The 25,623-nt window shown below is 38.1% G+C and overlaps 1 protein-coding gene across 1 annotated transcript in view; it reads right to left on the minus strand.

Moving 5' to 3' along the window:
* Nucleotides 1–418: 418 nt before the first annotated feature.
* Nucleotides 419–25,623, minus strand: part of LOC119889385 (shootin-1-like) — a 31,205-nt gene continuing 6,000 nt past the window's right edge. Inside the window, 9 exon segments of the mRNA XM_038700313.1 lie at nucleotides 419–590; nucleotides 843–988; nucleotides 2,207–2,286; nucleotides 2,289–2,300; nucleotides 2,914–3,002; nucleotides 3,169–3,259; nucleotides 9,865–10,033; nucleotides 10,442–10,536; nucleotides 25,358–25,418. Of these exon segments, the coding sequence (XP_038556241.1) occupies nucleotides 419–590; nucleotides 843–988; nucleotides 2,207–2,286; nucleotides 2,289–2,300; nucleotides 2,914–3,002; nucleotides 3,169–3,259; nucleotides 9,865–10,033; nucleotides 10,442–10,536; nucleotides 25,358–25,418 (915 nt within the window).

The following is a 25,623-nucleotide window of genomic DNA, read 5'->3' on the forward strand; positions in this document are numbered from 1 at the left end:
GTCCATCATTTTCAGTCTCTTATGTCGTTTCTGCGTATCAAAAAGAGAAAAGTGTATATGTTTTTTTCAATTTCCCTTTTTCTCACTTTCTTCTTTTTCTTTTTTTAGATTTTTAGTTTCTATTTAACTCATTTAAAACATTTTTAAATTGCTTTTATGTTTTATGTAATCACTTTGAATTACCTTGTTGTTGAAATGTGCTATACAAATAAACTTGCCTTGCCTTGTATTCAGATTACCCACGTTCAGGCAGATACTGCCAGCCAATCAGAACAAGTGTTTTTGTGACTATGCTGGTACTGGGTGTGTGTATATCTCCTATCTCCTTTCAATTATATGAAGTAACACCCAACTGAGGACCCCTTCCCGGCGTATGTGTGTGCGTCTCCACCTCCGCCCACCTCTGTTCTCCAGCTCCTCATTCTTCTTCTGCCTTCTCCAATCGTCCGTCCACCTCCTTCTTCTCCACCTCCAGCAGCTCCAGCTGCCTCTGCAGAGCCTCCAGCTGCTTCTTCACACAGCTCTGCTCCGCTGGGCCTGCAGGCTCTCCACCTACACACAGACACACACACACACAATTGTATGATGTGCTGTACACCATGGCTACACAATTAGGGTGAGTCTATGTTTATTGATCAACATCTTTGTCCTCTCTCAAAAGGTCACATGACTACTGCATAACCTTAACAAGTAGCATGCAACTTCAGCAGACCTCATGTGTGAGTGACTGTAAAAGGCTGAAGTGCTACAGAATCTTAATATTTCAGAGTTGTAGCAGAGAACAGAACAAGATTTTAATTTTTATGATCTTTGGTCAAAGTCTTGAAGTTTCTGGGGTTTACCTCTGCTGATGCTGCAGACGCTCCTCCTCCAGGGTTTTGGTGATGGCAGCAACATCCTCCAGAGCTTTCAGAAGCTGAACGCTGGGCTCAGCACTCTGTAGCAGGAGCATACTCTGCCTGTTGGCCTCCTTCTGCTTCACCAGCATCTGCAGGAGGGAGTGAGGAAGAAGAGGAGAGGAGGAGGATGAGGAGAACAGAAGAAGGGAGACGTGGAAGAGGAGAAGAAGAATGCCAAAACAAAGCAGGGGAGAAGGAGAGAAGATACAGAGGAGAGGAGGGAGGAGAATGATGAGAAAGATTTGCATTTTCACTTCCAAAATTCCATCCCAGTTAGTTCATCACATACAGTCTGTTTAAATCCTGCAGGCTCTTCACTTTTCAGGTCAGTAACCACCAGATTCAGGACAATTCATTAATCAGGCACAAGGTTATTAACACACACACACACACACACACACACATCAATCACCAACACAGCAATGCAGGTCAGCTTTTATCACTGAGGCTAACAGTAGCATCGTTTCATAGCTTTTAATTCACGGAAAGCAATTAGTTTTATCTTCAGACTGGATCACTTCAGAGATTTGAAGCATACCAGTCATAACGTATTCTCAGAAACTCTGAAATGTAGATTATGAATACTGTGATAATTATGTTTCCCTGATACCTCTAATATTTTTTCACATGTTCATCACATGAAACAATTAGTTGAAGCGGTGCTTTGTGGATGATAGAAAACTGAATCTGCCTCTTTCTGCAGCATAACAACGATAAAAAACCTCCACCACAGATGTCACATTTGAATTGTTTGTCCCTTCAACAGGTAAAATCCACCAATTTTGGTGCAAGCTAGATCCTAAGTCACAAGTTATTCTTTTTGTGTAGCGGTGCTAAAACAAACAAATGTAAGATTCCATCCAACTGACTAAAATAAATAATGCAGAGAGGAATATCTGAGTTTGAAGCTGCACTAATCACTATATTTGATACTGAACTAGTTTTAATTTAATGCCAAAGTGATGTGTTAAGGAAATACTTCTAGTAACAAACAACTGCTCTCATCAACAACAAGGAGCTCAGGGGCCGGATGTCTTTCTCAGGAGCAGGTAGAGACCGAACTACAGCTAATAGGAGAGTGAATATTGAAGTTAGATCAGTCAGGTGGACAGAGGAATGTGATGATAATGTTGATCTGTGTATGCTGGAGAACTAAATAGCTACTATTTTCGAACATGTAAACCAGTGATACTGTGATGGCAGCATATCTGTCAGCTTGTTTTGATGTCTTTTCTGCCTCCTAGTAGCCAAAAACATATTAATGTAGCTTAAAGGTTCAAACAAGTTGTGTGTTTCTGTGATTGTACCTCGTGTGCGTAAGTCTCAGCTTTGACTCTTAGGCTCTGCTCCAAGTCGAGCTGCTCCTTCATCCCATCGTACTCCTGACGGCCATCATGGAGACTGCAGAGACAAAGAAAACTCACATAAGCACTCATTTGAATTGACACAACTGATGTTTTTTTTTCAACCTGTCCTTTGTATTCAAGTCTGACAGGACTGTTTGCACATTAACGTGTAGCCTATGTTAACAAGTATTGTTCAACATGTTAGCATGTTAAAATGACAACTAACATTTTGCAGTTTACCTTGTTAACATCTGTAAATTTATGTTAACATACTAACTTATTTCAAGACTTAATATTCCCATTTTCATCACAAGGAGATTCATTATTTTGTAGTTTTCCTCCTTTCTCCTTTTTTCATTTCTGTGCGTTCATGAATTAAAGTCAGAAAGCCTCAGGATAAGTGCACATTTCTCACTAAAGTTGAGACTGAGAGTTGAGAAGTTGAGAAGTTTCAACTCACAAGTGTCTCTCTCATTCGCAATGCATAATTCATGTTCTCTTGCATCTTTGCATTTATCGTAATTTAAATTTTGGACCTTAGCATAAAAATAGAAGTTACATGCTAAATTAAATGAAGGCTGTGTTTTAGAATTCATTTTCGTTAAATGAATTTGTTGTATCACTGGTTTGAACCTCGGTCACTGTGTTTCTGCTGTGTTGTGACTCACCTCTGTTGAATCTCTTGATTGTTTTTCCTTGTTGCTCAACAGTTTCACGAAGCTCTTTCATCTCTGCCTGATCTTTCTGTGACTGCAAATAGTGAAAGAAAAGTAAGTCAGTAAAATCAGGGATCATAAACAGTCAAAGAAATGTTTTCCTTTCATAGGCTGTCAAACCAATAACATTTTGACTGACAGCGATGACATAAACAACTCCACAGCAAAGAAGACAGAGGAAGAGGACTTGGTCCTCCTCACTGTGACGTGAACTCTTCTATCCGTCTCTGCTGTTCGTGAATCTGACAGACAAAATTCTTCTTCTCCTCCAACAAGCTGTTCACTGTCTCCCTCAGTTCTGACAAAACACAGAAATGAACACGTACAGCATGGTAAAGAGTTTTTATTTCTGAATTTCACTGCACAATCAACATTAATAGTGACCTTTCATTTACAATTAGAAAGCAAGTTCCCTAAATAGAAAAGTCCATGCATTTTCTGAGGAGCATGAATGCGTTGAGTACATTTGGATATTTCCTGATGTTATCTCTAGAAAAGACCAAACACATTAGGATTCATCCTCTGAGGAGCATGTACAGTATATCCACAGCAAATATTAACATAATTCTACGTATTGTACCTTTAACCCGTTTTGGTACTGTGTGAATATAATTCTACGTATTGTACCTTTACCTGTTTTGGCACTGTGTGAATATAATTCTACGTATTGTACCTTTAACCTGTTTTTGTTACTGTGTGAATATAATTCTACGTATTGTACCTTTAACCTGTTTTTGGTACTGTGTGAATATAATTCTACGTATTGTACCTTTAACCTGTTTTTGGTACTGTGTGAATATAATTCTACGTATTGTACCTTTAACCTGTTTTTGGTACTGTGTGAATATAATTCTACGTATTGTACCTTTAACCTGTTTTTGGTACTGTGTAATATAATTCTACGTATTGTACCTTTAACCTGTTTTTGGTACTGTGTGAATATAATTCTACGTATTGTACCTTTAACCTGTTTTTGGCACTGTGTGAATATAATTCTACGTATTGTACCTTAACCTGTTTTTGGTACTGTGTGAATATAATTCTACGTATTGTACCTTTAACCTGTTTTTGGTACTGTGTGAATATAATTCTACGTATGTACCTTTACCTGTTTGGTACTGTGTGAATATAATTCTACGTATTGTACCTTTAACCTGTTTTTGGTACTGTGTGAATATAATTCTACGTATTGTACCTTTAACCTGTTTTTGGCACTGTGTGAATATAATTCTACGTATTGTACCTTTAACCTGTTTTTGGCACTGTGTGAATATAATTCTACGTATTGTACCTTTAACCTGTTTTTGGTACTGTGTGAATATAATTCTACGTATTGTACCTTTAACCTGTTTTTGGTACTGTGTGAATATAATTCTACGTATTGTACCTTTAACCTGTTTTTGGTACTGTGTGAATATAATTCTACGTATTGTACCTTTAACCTGTTTTTGGCACTGTGTGAATATAATTCTACGTATTGTACCTTTAACCTGTTTTGGTACTGTGTGAATATAATTCTACGTATTGTACCTTTAACCTGTTTTTGGTACTGTGTGAATATAATTCTACGTATTGTACCTTTAACCTGTTTTTGGTACTGTGTGAATATAATTCTACGTATTGTACCTTTAACCTGTTTTTGGCACTGTGTGAATATAATTCTACGTATTGTACCTTTAACCTGTTTTTGGCACTGTGTGAATATAATTCTACGTATTGTACCTTTGGTACTGTGTGAATATAATTCTACGTATTGTACCTTTAACCTGTTTTTGGTACTGTGTGAATATAATTCTACGTATTGTACCATTAAGCTGTTTTTGGCACTGTGTGAATATAATTCTACGTATTGTACCTTTGGTACTGTGTGAATATATTCTACGTATTGTACCTTTAACCTGTTTTTGGCACTGTGTGAATATAATTCTACGTATTGTACCTTTGGTACTGTGTGAATATAATTCTACGTATTGTACCTTTAACCTGTTTTTGGCACTGTGTGAATATAATTCTACGTATTGTACCTTTAACCTGTTTTTGGCACTGTGTGAATATAATTCTACGTATTGTACCTTTAACCTGTTTTTGGCACTGTGTGAATATAATTCTACGTATTGTACCTTTAAGCTGTTTTTGGCACTGTGTGAATATAATTCTACGTATTGTACCTTTAACCTGTTTTTGGCACTGTGTGAATATAATTCTACGTATTGTACCTTTAACCTGTTTTTGGTACTGTGTGAATATAATTCTACGTATTGTACCTTTAACCTGTTTTTGGCACTGTGTGAATATAATTCTACGTATTGTACCTTTAACCTGTTTTTGGTACTGTGTGAATATAATTCTACTATTGTACCTTTAACCTGTTTTTGGCACTGTGTGAATATAATTCTACGTATTGTACCTTTAACCTGTTTTTGGCACTGTGTGAATAATTCTACGTATTGTACCTTTAACTGTTTTTGGCACTGTGTGAATATAATTCTACGTATTGTACCTTTAAGCTGTTTTTGGCACTGTGTGAATATAATTCTACGTATTGTACCTTTAACCTGTTTTTGGCACTGTGTGATATAATTCTACGTATTGTACCTTTAAGCTGTTTTTGGTACTGTGTGAATATAATTCTACGTATTGTACCTTTAACCTGTTTTTGGCACTGTGTGAATATAATTCTACGTATTGTACCTTTAAGCTGTTTTTGGCACTGTGTGAATATAATTCTACGTATTGTACCTTTAACCTGTTTTTGGCACTGTGTGAATATAATTCTACGTATTGTACCTTTAACCTGTTTTTGGCACTGTGTGAATATAATTCTACGTATTGTACCTTTGGTACTGTGAATATAATTCTACGTATTGTACCTTTAACCTGTTTTTGGTACTGTGTGAATATAATTCTACGTATTGTACCATTAAGCTGTTTTTGGCACTGTGTGAATATAATTCTACGTATTGTACCTTTGGTACTGTGAATATAATTCTACGTATTGTACCTTTGGTACTGTGTGAATAAATTCTACGTATTGTACCTTTAACCTGTTTTGGCACTGTGTGAATATAATTCTACGTATTGTACCTTTAACCTGTTTTTGGTACTGTGTGAATATATTCTACGTATTGTACCTTTAACCTGTTTTGGCACTGTGTGAATATAATTCTACGTATTGTACCTTTAACCTGTTTTTGGTACTGTGTGAATATAATTCTACGTATTGTACCTTTAACCTGTTTTTGGCACTGTGTGAATATAATTCTACGTATTGTACCTTTAACCTGTTTTGGCACTGTGTGAATATATTCTACGTATTGTACCTTTAAGCTGTTTTTGGCACTGTGTGAATATAATTCTACGTATTGTACCTTTAAGCTGTTTTTGGTACTGTGTGAATATAATTCTACGTATTGTACCTTTAACCTGTTTTTGGCACTGTGTGAATAAATTCTACGTATTGTACCTTTAAGCTGTTTTTTGGCACTGTGTGATTATAATTCTACGTATTGTACCTTTAACCTGTTTTTGGCACTGTGTGAATATAATTCTACGTATTGTACCTTTAAGCTGTTTTTGGCACTGTGTGAATATAATTCTACGTATTGTACCTTTAACCTGTTTTTGGCACTGTGTGAATATAATTCTACGTATTGTACCTTTAACCTGTTTTTGGCACTGTGTGAATATAATTCTACGTATTGTACCTTTAAGCTGTTTTTGGCACTGTGTGAATAAATTCTACGTATTGTACCTTTAACCTGTTTTTGGCACTGTGTGAATATAATTCTACGTATTGTACCTTTAACCTGTTTTTGGTACTGTGTGAATATAATTCTACGTATTGTACCTTTAACCTGTTTTTGGTACTGTGTGAATAAATTCTACGTATTGTACCTTTAACCTGTTTTGGCACTGTGTGAATATAATTCTACGTATTGTACCTTTAACCTGTTTTTGGCACTGTGTGAATATAATTCTACGTATTGTACCTTTAAGCTGTTTTTGGCACTGTGTGAATATAATTCTACGTATTGTACCTTTGGTACTGTGTTATAATTCTACGTATTGTACCTTTAACCTGTTTTTGGTACTGTGTGAATATAATTCTACGTATTGTACCTTTGGTACTGTGTGAATATAATTCTACGTATTGTACCTTTAACCTGTTTTTGGTACTGTGTGAATATAATTCTACGTATTGTACCTTTGGTACTGTGTGAATATAATTCTACGTATTGTACCTTTAACCTGTTTTTGGTACTGTGTGAATATAATTCTACGTATTGTACCTTTAACCTGTTTTTGGTACTGTGTGAATATAATTCTACGTATTGTACCTTTGGCACTGTGTGAATATAATTCTACGTATTGTACCATTAAGCTGTTTTTGGCACTGTGTGAATATAATTCTACGTATTGTACCTTTGGTACTGTGTGAATATAATTCTACGTATTGTACCTTTAACCTGTTTTGGTACTGTGTGAATATAATTCTACGTATTGTACCTTTAACCTGTTTTGGTACTGTGTGAATATAATTCTACGTATTGTACCTTTAACCTGTTTTTGGCACTGTGTGAATATAATTCTACGTATTGTACCTTTAACCTGTTTTTGGTACTGTGTGAATATAATTCTACGTATTGTACCTTTAACTGTTTTTGGCACTGTGTGAATATAATTCTACGTATTGTACCTTTAACCTGTTTTTGGCACTGTGTGAATATAATTCTACGTATTGTACCTTTAAGCTGTTTTTGGCACTGTGTGAATATAATTCTACGTATTGTACCTTTAAGCTGTTTTTGGCACTGTGTGAATATAATTCTACGTATTGTACCTTTAAGCTGTTTTTGGTACTGTGTGAATATAATTCTACGTATTGTACCTTTAACCTGTTTTTGGCACTGTGTGAATATAATTCTACGTATTGTACCTTTAAGCTGTTTTGGCACTGTGTGAATATAATTCTACGTATTGTACCTTTAACCTGTTTTTGGCACTGTGTGAATATAATTCTACGTATTGTACCTTTAACCTGTTTTTGGCACTGTGTGAATATAATTCTACGTATTGTACCTTTAACCTGTTTTTGGCACTGTGTGAATATAATTCTACGTATTGTACCTTTAAGCTGTTTTTGGCACTGTGTGAATATAATTCTACGTATTGTACCTTTAACCTGTTTTTGGCACTGTGTGAATATAATTCTACGTATTGTACCTTTAAGCTGTTTTTGGCACTGTGTGAATATAATTCTACGTATTGTACCTTTAACCTGTTTTTGGCACTGTGTGAATATAATTCTACGTATTGTACCTTTAAGCTGTTTTTGGCACTGTGTGAATATAATTCTACGTATTGTACCTTTAACCTGTTTTTGGCACTGTGTGAATATAATTCTACGTATTGTACCTTTAACCTGTTTTTGGCACTGTGTGAATATAATTCTACATATTGTACCTTTAACCTGTTTTTGGCACTGTGTGAATATAATTCTACGTATTGTACCTTTAACCTGTTTTTGGCACTGTGTGAATATAATTCTACGTATTGTACCTTTAAGCTGTTTTTGGCACTGTGTGAATATAATTCTACGTATTGTACCTTTAACCTGTTTTTGGCACTGTGTGAATATAATTCTACGTATTGTACCTTTAACCTGTTTTTGGCACTGTGTGAATATAATTCTACGTATTGTACCTTTAAGCTGTTTTTGGTACTGTGTGAATATAATTCTACGTATTGTACCTTTAACCTGTTTTTGGCACTGTGTGAATATAATTCTACGTATTGTACCTTTAAGCTGTTTTTGGCACTGTGTGAATATAATTCTACGTATTGTACCTTTAACCTGTTTTTGGCACTGTGTGAATATAATTCTACGTATTGTACCTTTAACCTGTTTTTGGCACTGTGTGAATATAATTCTACGTATTGTACCTTTAACCTGTTTTTGGCACTGTGTGAATATAATTCTACGTATTGTACCTTTAAGCTGTTTTTGGCACTGTGTGAATATAATTCTACGTATTGTACCTTTAACCTGTTTTTGGCACTGTGTGAATATAATTCTACGTATTGTACCTTTAAGCTGTTTTTGGCACTGTGTGAATATAATTCTACGTATTGTACCTTTAACCTGTTTTTGGCACTGTGTGAATATAATTCTACGTATTGTACCATTAACCTGTTTTTGGCACTGTGTGAATATAATTCTACGTATTGTACCTTTAACCTGTTTTTGGCACTGTGTGAATATAATTCTACGCATATTACCTTTAACCTGTTTTTGGTACTGTGTGAATATAATTCTACGTATTGTACCTTTAACCTGTTTTTGGCACTGTGTGAATATAATTCTACGTATTGTACCTTTAAGCTGTTTTTGGCACTGTGTGAATATAATTCTACGTATTGTACCTTTAAGCTGTTTTTGGCACTGTGTGAATATAATTCTACGTATTGTACCTTTAACCTGTTTTTGGCACTGTGTGAATATAATTCTACGTATTGTACCTTTAACCTGTTTTTGGCACTGTGTGAATATAATTCTACGTATTGTACCTTTAAGCTGTTTTTGGCACTGTGTGAATATAATTCTACGTATTGTACCTTTAACCTGTTTTTGGCACTGTGTGAATATAATTCTACGTATTGTACCTTTAAGCTGTTTTTGGCACTGTGTGAATATAATTCTACGTATTGTACCTTTAACCTGTTTTTGGCACTGTGTGAATATAATTCTACGTATTGTACCTTTAAGCTGTTTTTGGCACTGTGTGAATATAATTCTACGTATTGTACCTTTAACCTGTTTTTGGCACTGTGTGAATATAATTCTACGTATTGTACCTTTAACCTGTTTTTGGCACTGTGTGAATATAATTCTACGTATTGTACCTTTAACTTGTTGCTGGTACTGCGTGAAGGTGTCAGGGCTTCCGTCTGCTGTGTCTGCATCCGAGTCAGCGTCCAGAGCGATGCAGTCTGAGATGCTGGGAAGCAGCTCGTCCAAACATGGACGTGACGACAGGCTCAGGTACTTCAACTTCCTGTTCTCGCAGTTCAGCTGGAGGTCAACGTTCAGAGGGATCAATGTCAATGACTAAAACTATACATGCAGAAAATTTCTCCTTTAAGAAACAGAATCATCGTAGTGAAAGTATTTGCACATTGAAGAGTTTATAGAATCTTTTTTTCATTCTTTCATATTCATTAATGTTACAAATATTATGTACATATACATTCATAAATTATGTCCTAGTTGTAAATACATCTGCATATTATTAAATTTTAATATAAGCACACAGTTTTTGCAGTGGAGGCAGTAACAGACAGATAATGTAGTCAAATTGTCTCTGGGCAGAGTCATCCTGACTCAGCTGTTCACCCCCTTCTCCTGCTAGTGCCAGCTGGACCCTCATAATACTAAATCTTGTAGTATTGATTATTTAGTGTGTGCGTGTGTGTATCTGACCTTTGTGGCCAGGGCCTCTGCATTCTCCCGGCACGACTTCTCGATCTCCAGCTGAGTCTGCAGAACGCTCACCTCCTCAATCACCATCTGAGACACTGAGGGGAGGACACACACACACACACACACACACACACACACACACACACACACACACACACACACAGTTTTAGGGTTACACAATACACTGTATTAATTAACTTATTTGCACAGAGCTAACATTTTTGTTACATGTTTGTTATATATTATCAGTATCGTGACGATTTCAGAATGATGTCCATAAGGTCAGAGATAGAAATCTAGTGAAGTCAGAGTCCGAAACATCTGTACATTTCAGTTTAACTACTAGTTAATGAGAGAAAAGTGCAAGAAGAGACTTGGTGAATGCTTATCCTTGTTTGTCAGTTGTGTATGAAGCTGCATTCCTGGCATGTAGCAGCCTGAAGGACATTAATATAATATATTAAAGGATTTAATGTGAATGCCACGAGTCAAGTGCATTCCTTTCTTTATTTTCCTGATGGAACAGAAGTCGGCCTTCTAAAATAAAGTTTGGAGATGATGCACTAAAATAGTGACAGGCTCCTTGGTCCTGAGCTTCAAATCATATTCAATGCTTTTTAATAAAGAACAAGCTTTGCATTTCTGCTGTCATTTGCAGAGCAACTGTGTAACCGTGTCTTTAACTATGTGAACAGCAAACATATCTTGTATTCCCATGTTGAAAACACAAATTCACAAGTTCCTTTAGAGGCAGAAACTGGATTTGCATATAGCCAGGATGTTTTTTCTCATGTGTTGTATTGTCAAGACAGTGATCAGTGAGTTTCAGTGTAAAACTACCACATACACTAAGAGCTAAATAAAAGTGAGCCTGAGGTTGTTAGACGCTCGCAGCTGTCGAACATGTCACCAGAGCTCAGCTAGTCCTCAAGTTATTTTAAAATGACCCAGATATGGAGACTCTGGGAAAATCTAGACGGAGAGAAAAAACTCGACGTGATGAAGTAGCTTTGCCACCATGTCAAAAAAAACATCTCATCTATCTCTCCTGTCCTTTCCTTTTTCCATCTCCCAGTTTCTTCTTCTGTATTTTGTGTGTAACTACTCAGATTTCTGGTATACAATTTGGAAAATTTAAATCCTTTTCACATAAAAATGATTTCTTAAAGTGTTTCTCAAAACTGTTTCATATACGTAATGCTTCTCTTCTCTGCACAAAACACAATGAAGAAAATGAAGAAAATCTATTGTCTCTGTCTCTCTCCATCTTCATTCATGGTTTCAGTTTCGTTGTGATGACACAGTCAGACCCGGACTCCTTCCGGCTGCTGCGGCTGGATTGCTTTACAGCCAGCAGGAAGCTCCTGCAAACATCCCAGATCCATTAACAGACTCCTTCCTGGTCGATAAACAAGCCCCAAATCTGATTGCACTGCTCACACCCAGAGCAGGAAGGCAGAAGGAAAGGTGTTCCTGCCCTCAACCACGAAACCAAGAAAACTGTTTATGTTGTAAATGTTGTATTGCTTTTTAAAACTATACTATTTTGTCACTGCAGCTAGAAAGCAGATTACAAACTGTAGTCAATAACCTAATGAATTCAAACACACTACAAACACCTAACAGTTTTGCAACAGCGATTTGCATCCAGTATCAATGTTCATTGCTTCAGCTGGACGTGGTGTAAAGTTATACCACGGGGAAAAATAAAACTGCACTGGGTATGGAAATGTTTGTTTCTGTTCTGCATAGGCCTGAACCCCCTCAGCCAGATCATCACAAAGACTGGCTATGGATACCAGTTCCGAAGTGGCAAAACCATCAGTCACCTCCTCTACATGGAGGGTTTCACCCCAAATCAGCACCATGAGTCTGTACACCAAGAGTAGCGAGGGAGGCCGAGTGCTAGTGAGTGTCAAGACCACTGTCCAGGATGAAAGATGAAGGGCTTAGTGAATACCTCAGGCAGCAGAAACCCAAGGGTGAGGACAAGGAAGACGAAGAACCTTCATGGAGGGACAAGCTGCTGCACGGCATGTACCAAAGACAAATTCCTCCATTTAAATCATTAAATATTCTGAGACATCAAGTCTGTGCTATAAAATATTTTTCCTTACATGCCATATTTCATCATCATCACTGTTCCCCTGTATCATCTGAGCATTCAGTTCCCTGACATTAAAACATAACCAACCTGTGTTGCGAGCATTCAGACTCAGTGGTGCATTCTAGTGTGTGACAAACATCAATTCAGCAGTTAATGACAGGCTGCCTGTCTGTCATTTTCTACACGCAGACCTGATGCAGACCAGTTGTTAGGCTGCTGTAAGTGAAACCCTCCTGCCTGCTCAGCACGCGCTCAGGTCTCATATAGAGAAAAAGAAGTTCTGAAAAGCTGTCACACTGTAGCCTGAAACACATCAACCCACCCTAAAAGATTGTGTAATTAAACAAAGAAAACTGCTGTTTTATGTTCACAGCGCTGCTTGGTGCAGTTGTTGTGCTTCAATAGACCAATCATCCAGGAAACAGGCAGGTATCTGGACAGCTGTGGATGCAAATTCTTTTGATACACAGCCTCCAAATCAGTCAGTCCCTCCTTTAGAGTCAGAATCACATTGTACCAAAATATGACAAAGGTGTCTCACACTTAATATGAAAAGCATGTCCTTCAATAAAACAATCTGTAGACATGACATACTAGTGAGTAAAACTAAAGGTGGCGCCTCACAGCAAGAAGGCTCGGGGTTTGAACCTGAGTAAAAGCTCTCGAAAATGAATGCATTAACTGGGTATTACTTTGAACTACGTTTTGACTATTTTATCAGACAACAAAAATCTGGTGCCCACATAATTGTCAACACTGGGGCAATATAAATGAAAAACTATGAAAATGTTTGCCATACCATTAAAAATAGGCAGCTGTTCCTTTCATGTGGCAGTAACATATTATATATATATATATAGTTACTAGTTATTATATATATATATATATATATACAGTATACATATATGTATATATGTAAGGTTTCTTTACAGTAACTGCTGGGTGTTTAAATTGTGATAATCATTACTATCATTACCTCAATATAATATTTATAATACTGAATACTTGAAATACTTGAAAAAAATATACAAATAATAACCGTATTGCAAAATTATCATTAAAACTCATAGTGTGGTACATACTGATCCCACACAATATGAATGTGTCACTATGGCAGCAGCCACCACAACAACAAAAACCTGTATCTGTGTCAGTGAGGCCTTGAGGCCCACAGGATCTCAGGTGAAGGGTCATCCGCTAACAGGCTACACGACTAATGCACAAACACCAGCAGCACCACAAAGCCAGTTGTTATTACCAAGGTTTGTGTGTAGTTGGTGTGTGTGGTTTCTAGGTGCGTTACGCAGGGATGCTTTTAGAGAACAGGCTCTCTCACACTGCACTGCAACGACAGCACTACAGCAGCAGTCTGCTCATATATTGATCTGCTTTCTTAAGCACAGAGAGCTGACTTCATTTAAAGCTTTAACGATACATTTGTTCGCAGAAATAGTTCCACAAACAATTAACGACCTGACTTTTGACCTTCGATGGAAAAATGACACAATAAAAATCTGGATCTCATATTTTAGAGATATTACAAAAACCACCAGGCTATATAATCCTCCTTATTTTACTGCCAGACAATGTTAAACACTGTTAATCAGAATACAGTTACTTTTTTATTAAAAGAGACGATCTGATAATTCCTTAGGATCTTTACAGCTGTCTTAAACCTCTTTTCTTTTGTGACCGATACATTTATAGTCCATTTAGAGAAAGCTGGTGAGCAGAGAAAGAACAAAGAATTTCTCCCTGAGGAGATTCAGCGCCGCCACCATGTAACTCAAAAGCCTCCACAGTCCGTTGTCATTTGTTTTAATGACTAATACCAGTTTGAGCTGAAGGCCATACATATATTTTCAGAAAATAAGTTGCCAATGTCTACAATCTTGCAATTTGGTTATTTTCATGCAAAACATTTCTACAATCCTTCAGGTTCTGAAAGAGAACAAGGAGCTTTTAGAAGTGTTGTGCTGCATGTGATGTTTTTGAGCCGTTCAGTGCCGGACTTTTGCATTGGCATGCCCTACTGTATGACCTGATGTATCAGAAGAAGTATCAGTTCAACGTGGAGCACTGGAGGCTGTGCCCTGTGGATGGGGCATGGAGGACTGAAGATGCCATTAAGATGGACTAACACAAAATACAGTATTGCCTTACTTTTTGCTCTACCAGGTGATCATGTGTGTATTTTAGCGCTATTATTTTTACAGCGGTAATTATGCCCCTGAACAACTTGTCGTGTTTTTCATAAAAAACCCAAAAAAAACCAATTTTAACCTGCTTTACCGAAAGCATGATCCATACCGCGACCCCAAAACTGCATAACATATTGAACTGTGCGTCATGAAGCAATTATGGACGACATACAACTGAATTAGCACTCTGCTATCACTCTCGCAAGCCTCCAGGCCACATATCTCAGTGCATGTCATCCATGTTAGACCACAGTAGCTTTTAGTGAAACATTTCAGGATTTTTTTCCATTACACCCTTACGTTAAGCCGTGTTTCGATCAAAGGAACTATACCCGGGAACTAGGAACCTTTGGAGGAACTCACTGCATTTCCAGGGTCTAAATTTAGTTCTAGGATCTTTACCCCCCAGAAGTCCCTGCTCAGGGGGTAGTACTTTCCGAAAGTACTTTGAGGGGGTGGGGCTTGCCTTGCAGTGAATTTCTGAATGGGCGAGTAGAGGCTACTGGCTTTAACTGCAGAATGACGGGTGTTTTTCTACTACTGCTCTCTCTCGCCGACGTCCGCCTGAGATCGTACGTCGGCATTAAATGTATTGCTTGGAAACAGCAGCCAGCGTGTAGCAGTGTGTTTACAGCGAACAGCTGATTGAGTTATGCTAAATATTGCGTCCGAAGTTGTTGTTTTCATCAGTCAGCATGTTTTTACACAGAGCCGAAGTCTCCTCTTCTCCAAAACAAGCGTAACAGCTGATGACAGCAGTTAATAAGTTAATAATCCTGTTCCTCCGACCTGCAGCTATTTTTGGCTGGAAATGTTTTAATAACCTTCCAAACTGTTGCGATTATATTTTTGTGTTTGTTTATTACTGGGTTTGTTTACTGGCTAATATGGTGAGTGATATCCATAGACTGTATATAAAAAGAGTCGCTCTGATTGGCTAGAAGACGTCACATTACCTTCCTCTGGTTGGGTAAAATGCAACATACCCCCAAACTTCCATTGGTCAATGCGCGTAGAATCTGCCGACGACATCGATTTCATTGGCTTTTAAGCGCTGCCTTTGGAAAACAAGGGCGGAAGCTATATACACAACCCGGATATCCCCGTTTTCAGCGGAGTCTCAGGAATACGGCAAAAAAGACCGCATCGCTCTATCATAAATCGTTTAGAAGTTATGATACCTTTTGCCAGATGATGACGTATTAGGCGGTACCGCCCAATCCGCCCCTAGAGGGTTGGGAAAACTTGTATTTGATTGCCGAGCTGCACGCAGCGCATATTCACTCAGCACCTCCTCTCACTTGCTCCCTCTCTCTCTCTCTCTCTATCTCTCTCTCTCTCCAGGAAACACATTGACAGCGGACCAGCCTGTGTATTGAATGGTTAGTATTATGAACGCCGCTGCACAAATCCGTCCAATGTCGGAGATCCCCGCGCTCGCCACAGTTACACTGCGGTAAATCAGACAGGTCGGTAGAAAAACATTCTCGTCCCAAATTTTTGTTCAACTGATCTGGTAGCGTGACCTTATCACATTTCAGTTTGGCCAAGTAACGATTCTTTTCTTCGACTGGCAGCTAAGTTTGGGCCAGGGTAATGCACATGCGCAGTACCGTTTGTTTATGTTGTTACCGTTGAAAGCGTCTATAGTTTTTCATTATATTCCAGTCAAATCTTTTAGTTCCTTGAAAAGAGATCCGGGGAGTCTTGGATGAAACGCGGCTTTAGACACTCAACTCGCACATTAAGCTCATTAAAGAACACGTTTTACATTAGAGTAAACATATGAGCATTCATTCAGGTAAAGGTCTTTACATTGTCAAACTGTATTGTCACAATAATCTTTACACATTTAAAAAACGTGGACCACACTGACTGACTCACATCCTAGTTTATATCAAAATATCTCCGACATTTCTAAAGGGCAGAAATCTGGACACAGATCAAGAGATCAGTTTTACTGCATTCGACATTTAACCAAGTGACCTTTGGAACCTGTGATGATATTATTTGTCAGCCCGGTGCCAGTCAGTGAGTGAGGAAAGAGTGGTGAGAAAAGTGAGGATGATATGAGAGAGAAGGAGGACGGGGAAGGCTTCGGGATCTATTTTTAATCCCTCATTCAGTGTTTAATGCTTCTGGATTGGCATTGGTGGTGTGATTTCCTCCCAGCCAGAGACTCGTTTAAACTCTCAGCTCTCTCTCTCTCTGTCTATCTCTGTGCTCTATTCTGTCGCTGTAACCACCAATTCAACCCAAGTGCAACGGCACATTGTCCTCTGCCTGGCTGCACCGCAGTTTAGCTGCACGTCTGTGGGTCTGACGCGACACAGGAAGCAGAGCCGGTGGAGAGCGGGTCATAATCTATTTTATGTTTTTATTCTGCTCTGTTTTATTTGAGAAACCAACAGCTGGGGGAAACACGCCACCAGACGGGAACTGTTTACCAGCTAATGATGTGTACTGTGAAATGTCAAGCATGTTGTCTTAATATCACTAGGTTTTGCCCTTCACCAGTATAATAACTAGAATAAATGGTTATTTTGTGTAGACAGATCCCAGGTTAGCAACTAACAATGATTTTCTATATCAATTTAATGAGGCCATTATTTTCTTTATTTGTCATTTCATTGGCTTGGTCTGTACAAAAAAATAATAATAATCCATTCACGACGTTTCCAAAGCCCAAGCTGACATATTCCGATTGCTTGTTTTGTCAGACCAACAGTCCAAATCCCAAAGGTATTCAGCTTAATATTTTAAAAGACTAGCACAAATAATCACATTTGAGAAACTGGAACTAATATATTTTGGCATTTTAATATATTTTTTTAAAATTATTTTTCTGTCATGCCACATTTTACTTGTGTATGTGACAAATAAACCTTTGAGTCCTTAGCAGGCGATGAATTCTTTCTGCTTCAGTATTACAAATTGAGCTTTTCTGTAGGGACAGGAACAAAAGAGAGAGCTGAAAGGCTTAAAGTGACAGTAGCATTTCAGCTCTCATTTAGACAGAATTTGTCCTACAGGGTTCTGTCTCCTGTCCGAATTCAGTGTTTCATGATAGAAATGATGTGCCCTTAAAACCTGTAATGATCTGACAGGCTGAAGACAGAACGCTGCTTTTGTTTTCCACCAGTGAGCTGAAGCCGGAGAAAGACTCTTTAGTGACGATGCATGTTTTTAACAGATGATTTGGAGGATTAGCCAACGGTAAGCACATTCATCCGTGAGTAATGGTGAAATCCCACTGTACGAGTGCTAAAAAGCTGGACAGGGAATTAAAACAAGCCATCGTGTGAGTCCTGAACATTTCCAGTCCAAGCCACTTTAAAACCTTCATGTAGGCTCAAAAGTTAATATGTAAAATTATAATTTGTCGTGAATTTGGGCACGCATCAGTGACGGAAAAAGGTCACTTTGTTCCTACAAAGTATTTAAATCAAAAAGAGTGAGCAGTGCGTATTAATGGCAATAGTATTTAAGCTGTAACACTAACCCCGCGCTAAGCTGTGAACAATAGGTGGACTAATCCTGCCTTGAAGTGCTTCTCTTAAGCTTCTGCTTCAGAGATTTGCAGTAAATATGATTTGTTGTGCGTTTGAGGGTTTTTGGATGGAAAAACTAAAATTAATGCCAGAGCAGTTACAGAACCCTAAGTCCAGTTTTATAATATATTACGTTGTCAAAACCCAAATGAACAACTGTCACCTATCCACATCTGACATACTTCTTTTGCTGGCCTGAATTGCTCAGGGCATCTTATTCTTATGCATGTTGGCTTATGCAACTTTTAACGAATAAGCCAATCAATCAATTAGCCTGTTAGCATTGATCACTGGCAAAATCAAAAACATTTAAATATAGTATAGTAAATTAATTGATTCACTGATAGGTTGATCAGCAACAACTTTTCTAATATTATTATCAATATTATCTGTCAAACAAATTTGCAATATTCAACAATATTCATTTCAGGTATGTAATTTTGTGTTGAAAGTGGTTAATCACTGCAATAATCTTAATAATAATAATTTGTCGATCAACATAAAAATAATCAACAAGCAACAATTTTTATGATTGGTTAATCATTTAAGTCGTTTATCAAGCAAAAATGCCCCAAAAAGGTTTTTCAGCTTCTCAAATGTGAGAATATGCTGCTTTTTAAAAAAAAATTTCTTCACAGTTAATTAAAATAAAAATTGTATATCTTTGTGTGTTGAACTGTTAGTCAGAGAGAAAAAGACATTTGATGACATCATTTTGGGCATGAATCACTTTTTTCCCACATTTTGCAGACTAATTGACAATTAATTGAAAAGATTAAATACAATGAACAGATTCGTCAATATTGAAAATCACCAGTAGTCATGCAGTCCAAATGTCACTGATTTATTCATTGAAAACAACATGAAAGCTGGAAAATACACACACAGCAACATGAATTACGAACATGATATCCCAACAATAAAAAATATCAAATTGTAACATAATAATTAGTCACTGATATGCCGTCTGTGCATTACGACTGTCAGGGAAAATGAGACTTTCCTGGCCAGTTTGTTGATCCTTCTTGTGCTCTCAGCATGTAATTACAGTATTTCCGAAAGCACTTGAATGCAGAGAAAGTGCAGCCACAGGCTTTTGTCTAAGTACAGTAGACTGAATAACTAGGCTGCATAAGCTAACAGCGCTACAGGCGATCAGTTCTGTAAAGCTGAGTGGTATCACAGTTAGCTTCCAGCTACATGTTCAGTTACAGTTGCATTAGAGGACGTACAGCACTTTGTAAGATGTAGTTGGCTCTGGATAACAAGCAATACTCGACATTTAGCTTTTTTCTACCGCTCCTCTCTCTTGTCCTCTGTATTTCATTTATTTTTGGGGGGTTGTTTATTTCATCTTGATTCATTTCCTCTCATTTGCTTTTGAGGCAACATACTGAATTTGTATTAATTTCCTCTCAGTGGTTTCTTTACTTTTTGCATGTCTACTCATTTCTCTCTCTCTCTCGTCATCTGATTTGAAACTCAGAGATTTTGGTTGGTATTAAAATCCCCTCCTAGGAGGTTTGATACTCAGCTCATTTGCAAGCAACTTGTTCTGCGGCTCTGGCTTCATACAAAGCATAAATTACAGACTGTGAGACATCAGCTCCGCCTGCTTCCTACCAGCTGAAAGGCTCAGGAACATGCAGCCATAACTGTTGGGAAAAGGCAGTTTTCTGCTTTAGCATAGAGAAACTACAAAGTTTAAGAACAACCAAAGATACTTGAGTTTCTGCCAGGAAGTGTGTGATTTACATTTTCTTCTGCTACAGGCGACCACCATGCCCTCTTAAACTCTCTGAGACAGCTCCTGTAAAAAAAAAAGCTGCAGCGTTGTCACCTCTCAGTTGCTCTAGGATTTATTTCAGAGTCCTTATTTTAACTTTACTCTCCTCGCTCGCTGGAAGTTTTTTGGGGCGTAGAGAAGATGGAACCAAATGTTCATGCAGTGAGGAGGTGTTCATTGCTGCTGCTGATCGTAGCTCTACTAATGCATCCAATATGCTACTAGAATTTCCATCCCTTTTATTGGTATTTTACTTGGGCATTGATAACATACTCTACGTGTGCACAATATGAGTGCACAAGCAAATGTTATTTTGCCCGATTATCTTCTCATGCTTTGTTGCTGCAGGGTCTCCCATTCTGTCTTACAAGAAGTTTTAATATTAAGATATTAACATGCTAAAGTTCGTTACTCAAAATCAACTTAAAACAAGTCTACTGCTTATTTCCCTAAACACTTATCGCTCGTGCAGACTACACGACTTTCAGCGTCGGCTGGCATCTGCGATGTGTCAGTGATGTCTCGTTGAGTAGTTCACACATAACGACTGCTGATTTACCCCTGATCACAGCCTGGCGGCGCCGAGCGGCAAATCGGGCTTGAAATTGTGTAGTGTGAACTAGGCTTTAGGCTATCTTGCGTACATCAGGTTGGTGTCTAGTAGTGTTTTGAAGAACCTCACACTTGTGTTTGTGTATTCACAAAGTTAGAAACTGCATCATGGTAATCTTTTGCATGTCAACATAACCAAGCTATGTTTGCATTAAGCTTAAAGTAGAGCTGAGGTTCAGTATTTGTAGAGAAAAAAGGTAAATTTTCTTAAGTGACCTCTTAGTTTAGGTGACAAAAGCTTGTCACTTCGGCAATGGAGACAGCAGTTTTGTTGTCTTACCCTCAATCACTGATTTGAGTTTCTTTTCACCACGTAAAAGCAGAGCATTAAGCAAGTAGTTTTAGTTACCTAAACTTAACTTAATGCTTGTGTAGTTATTTCACACAGGACCAACCTCTGTTGGGGAAAAAGAAAACTATTCACGAGATCTTTCAGCTACTCAGATGGATGACGGATTAAATGCAGTCATGCAGTCATCGAGGCGAGTGTATTATCTAACAGTGAGGCTCAGGGCAAGTCATGTTTTCACTATTTTACTGTCAGTTAATTTATGCTGTACTCACTCAGTCTGGCCTTTGAGATTCAAACGAGCCTGAAATCAAGTACCTGATGGCGAGCAAAGTCTCCATCATTAAATCCAGTAAATGTGGCCATCAAATATGAAGTAGCAGGTAGAAAGACCTCATGAAGGACCACAATGGATAAAGAGTCAGGCAGGAGTGGTAACCCCCTCCCACACACACACACACTCATCCTTCCCCCATTTTCTGCTGCTGAATTATTCATGGGTGGAGGTTTCAATAATTCATTGGAATAACATGACAAGAGAGACTGCTGTCTTCTCTGGGGAGAGACGTGAATGAATAAATGAGTGAATGAATGAAAGACTGAACGTATGAGGTGACAGAACCCACAATGAAAAGGAGGATCACTGTTTCTGCTGACTTGAAACCGTGCTGTTCAGACTACACAACTTGAAGACGTCCATTTTTGCTGTTGCAGACAAGTTTTTGACATTTTTCATGTGACAACATATTTTTGAGTTTGAGGGTTTGAAGACATAGCTGGTCAATGAGACAGTTGAATCTGAAATATCCAGATTTGGGGGGAAAAAATACAAAACCAACAATTTAAATTACTATTAAACTTTACATGCTGTTTTATTTCCAAGAATCAATTTTTCTTGTTAATCCAAGTAAATAAATATACATATATTCATTGGATCAATCTGAAAAATACTGAATTATACGCCTATGTCTCCACCGTAAATCTGCCTTGGCCTCTACAGAACAATTCTGACAGAAATGGCCATTAGCCAAATCTAGTTGCATAATATGTATTGGCCTTTACGTTTCATTGCAATACATGGAAGACAATGCTTCCTCCACTGCCAGAGAATTCAACTCACTACATTCAACATACTATAAATCACCACAGCAGGATGGCCTAATATCAACAGAAGACTCATCAGTTTGTTCGTTCTTTTTCCTCACTGACAACCAAACCCACAAAAACAACACAACAGAATTGCCATTTGACTGTCATAAGAAACTAACCCTTAATCAGTTAGGAAGGTCTAAATATGCCTATCCATTGACTATTTAGAAATATATTGGCTATCTATGATAAAAGAGTGCTAAATCATTTAAATGAAAGACTGCCCTATTCAGAAAAGTCTTCTTTAAAACATTGGTTCTGGGTTGAGGTATCAACTATCATCATCATCCTTGTCGCTTGTTTCGATTTGTAAATGTGGTTATCCCTAGTAAAGGTTATTTTTAAGAACAGACATAACCCAGAAGAAGGCTGAAAGTCTTCATGCCTCCACCCTCAGCATGCATTCTATCAACTTACTGTTTTAAAGTACAGTTCAATTCCAATGTAAAAGAAAATTGAAATGTCACACCGAGGTGAACTCCAGGCGGAGACTGCCTGGTTCTTCCGTTTCCTTCTGAACAATGACCTCTTCTCTTTGCGATTTCTTTACACAATTAGGAAATATCATTTAGGAAAGACGATCATTTTTACATGCATGCTTGGGACACTTGCTGTATCATTAAATGCTTTTAAAAAGGTATATTATTACTAGCCAATAATGACAAATGCAAATTAGTAAAGCAAAGAAATTAAGGGCAGAGCTTCTTTTACTTCCTCTCTGAAAAAAAACCTGCCACACATTAGCCTTAACATCTGACTCAACTAACCCACACAAGGTTTGATATGGAATTATTATCAATTAAAGCTTTAAAACCTCTGCGTTCTCTTACCTCTGTGAATAGTCATGACAGGAACATCAGCCTTCTTCCTAACAGTTTATGACTGAGGTTCAGCTTCTCACTCAGTAGAATCAGAGGTTAAACTCCCTAAAACACAAAAGCTCTCCTACTGTTGGCTAACTAACCTGGAAATGGTCATGGAAATGGGGACACCCTCCCCTCCCCAACACACCCGTTCAGAGGACAAGGTGTCGGTGATGTCAGAGGTGAGGAGAAAAGGTGTAGAGGGAGGAAGTGAAGGTGTCAGCTGTCTGATTGTAGGCGGGATGATGTGTCAGTCTGCTTTGTGGTGCATGATATCTGGATAGACTGTGTGTGTTGATGGGTACATTTCAAGATATATGTGGCCTTTTAAAAAGGTTATTTTTTGTTTACGAGAGTTTTATTACTTTTTTTGAAGCTGAGACCCGGGAACCCTGCCACATCAGTAAAAATAAGTCTGACAGGTTGAAAAACACGAGCAGTCAGACAATCAGACAGGTTGTAAACAAACCAACAGTTTACCCAGATTCGCCAAACATCTGAAATGTTCCCTCATTGAAGGAAAAACTGTAAACTGTGTTCAAAAGTTAAACTGGAAGTCTGTAATTCTGTAAATTGTCCTGGACTTTTACATTGGAAAGTTTGGCTCTTTATTAATATTATTATTATTATTATTATTATTCTAAGTACTTGGAACCATTGCTTTGTCATGTAAGTTCTATTATATAGAATAGGAAAGGATTTACAGTCTGTACAGCCAGGGTTTAAAATACGGTGGAGCTACGTGGCAGAGATGGGGACTCGAGTTTGAGTCGCTCTTAAATTGCAAACACAGTGACTTCAGACTTGACTCGTCCTCAAAAGACTTCAAACTTCACTCGGACTCGAAGTGCGGGACTTGTGAACATTGTATATTTTTAGGAAATTTCTGATGAGCTTGCTGTTATTACCTATAACCTGCCCACGTAAACATGCTATGTATCAGCTGCGCGCGGCCGCACGTGAGAGAGGACAACAAACACCGGCAGCTGCTGTGCCATTCATCATAAACTTAAGCTTTAAAACGTCATATAACAAGGCCCAAACAAAAGAAGTGCTGAATGCAAAATGGGTTAGTAACCTCAGGTTAGTAAACATGTTTAGTTCAGCACTGGTCATCTAACGTTAGCTTGCTACTTGCTTTAACTCCAACTGTCGTTTGTTATGAAAAGATGAATGAGCGTATGTTTACTTGCCAAACTTGTGGTGGTTTATTAACATAATCATTTAAGTCCTGCTGTCTGCAATCACGTTATTAACCTTGGCTGCAAACAGGTTTTATTGTTGATCACGTAACGTTACAGATTTATTTAGTTATAACGTTACACTGGGTTTGAGAGTTTGAGAGAGGGATGTGTTGACTTACTGTACTTTATAATTATTAGTATTATAATAATAATAGTAATAGTAAAAGTAACATTAGTTGTAGACTCTTTGTACATTAGGCTACATGGTTGTGCTCTGTAAGTGAAAAACAGGTTACAAGTTTATTGTTGATTATGTAACGTTACAGTTTTATGTAGTTAACGTTAGACTGGTTTGAACTAAACGTCGAGTCGACGCTGACCGTAAGCTCTGTGATTGGTCGGCCGGGTAGCCTCGCAATGCCTCCGAGCCGACTGGAACCCCCCCTCGCTTTGAAGTAACATTTACTTGCGACCAAAACGGCGGCTGTAACACAGTGAATCAATACATTTGACCATCGCAACCCGAGCGAAATGACTCGCTATCAGAATGTGATCCATTTGGTTGAAAACAGCTACACAAGCCGCACGTTTACAATTTTACCCCCATTTACGTTAGCGGAGCGCTAAAACGGAAGGTAGCCTGCTCGGCCGGTAAAAGTCAGCACAATGGACGCTGTAGCGCTACTGCCGACTAGCGTTTGGAGGTGTAATTTCAGAATGACGGACACACCTAGAAATTAAAGGGGAGCTCTAAAATATTGTAATTTTTGGTGCCACTGTTTGTTTTTCCTGTATAAATGTATATTTTCCTGTATATTTAGGTTCCTGAAATAGAAGTTGTCTTGCTATGTTTTACGTGAGACCAACATCTGAGCATGTGGGCATATTCATAATTGTCATGGCAATGTATGTCTGGTCTGTTTAACAAGTAACGCAAACCACTGCCTGTTCACTGTGGCATTTTTATTGGTTTATGCACCCCCTGGGGAACATGAATGTCTGCACAAAGAGAGTTCTGGCAATCCATCAGTTGGTGGAGAATAACTTCACTGTGTCTGTCTTACTTCAGAAATCCTTCCTACATCTTGTTTTAGACGTTAAAAATAAAGTTGTGTGAGTTTAAACACTGCTTGGGGGGAGAGAGTTTGAGGAAGTTGCGGGACGCTTGACTCACCTCTCTTGATGTGTTTGAGTTGTCTCTCAGCCTCGTCTCTCTCCTCCGTCAGTCTGTTGCACTGCGGGAGCAGACAGCAGGGTCAACGCATTAGATCGAGTTCCACAACAGACTGAATATACAGGTCACTGATACCAACAGAGTACAGTTACACACACACTGTGAGTCAGACACAAACACAGACTGTGTGTTCAGAGGAGTTTACACACTAAGCTGCACCAGCTTCATCCCAAAACACTTTAAGTACTCTATTAGTCAATATTTAA

The sequence above is a fragment of the Micropterus salmoides genome, unplaced genomic scaffold, assembly GCF_014851395.1.
Source record: "Micropterus salmoides isolate LMB-PRFRI ecotype aquatic unplaced genomic scaffold, ASM1485139v1 Ms_hic_scaffold_5, whole genome shotgun sequence".
Taxonomy (NCBI): Eukaryota; Metazoa; Chordata; class Actinopteri; order Centrarchiformes; family Centrarchidae; genus Micropterus; species Micropterus salmoides.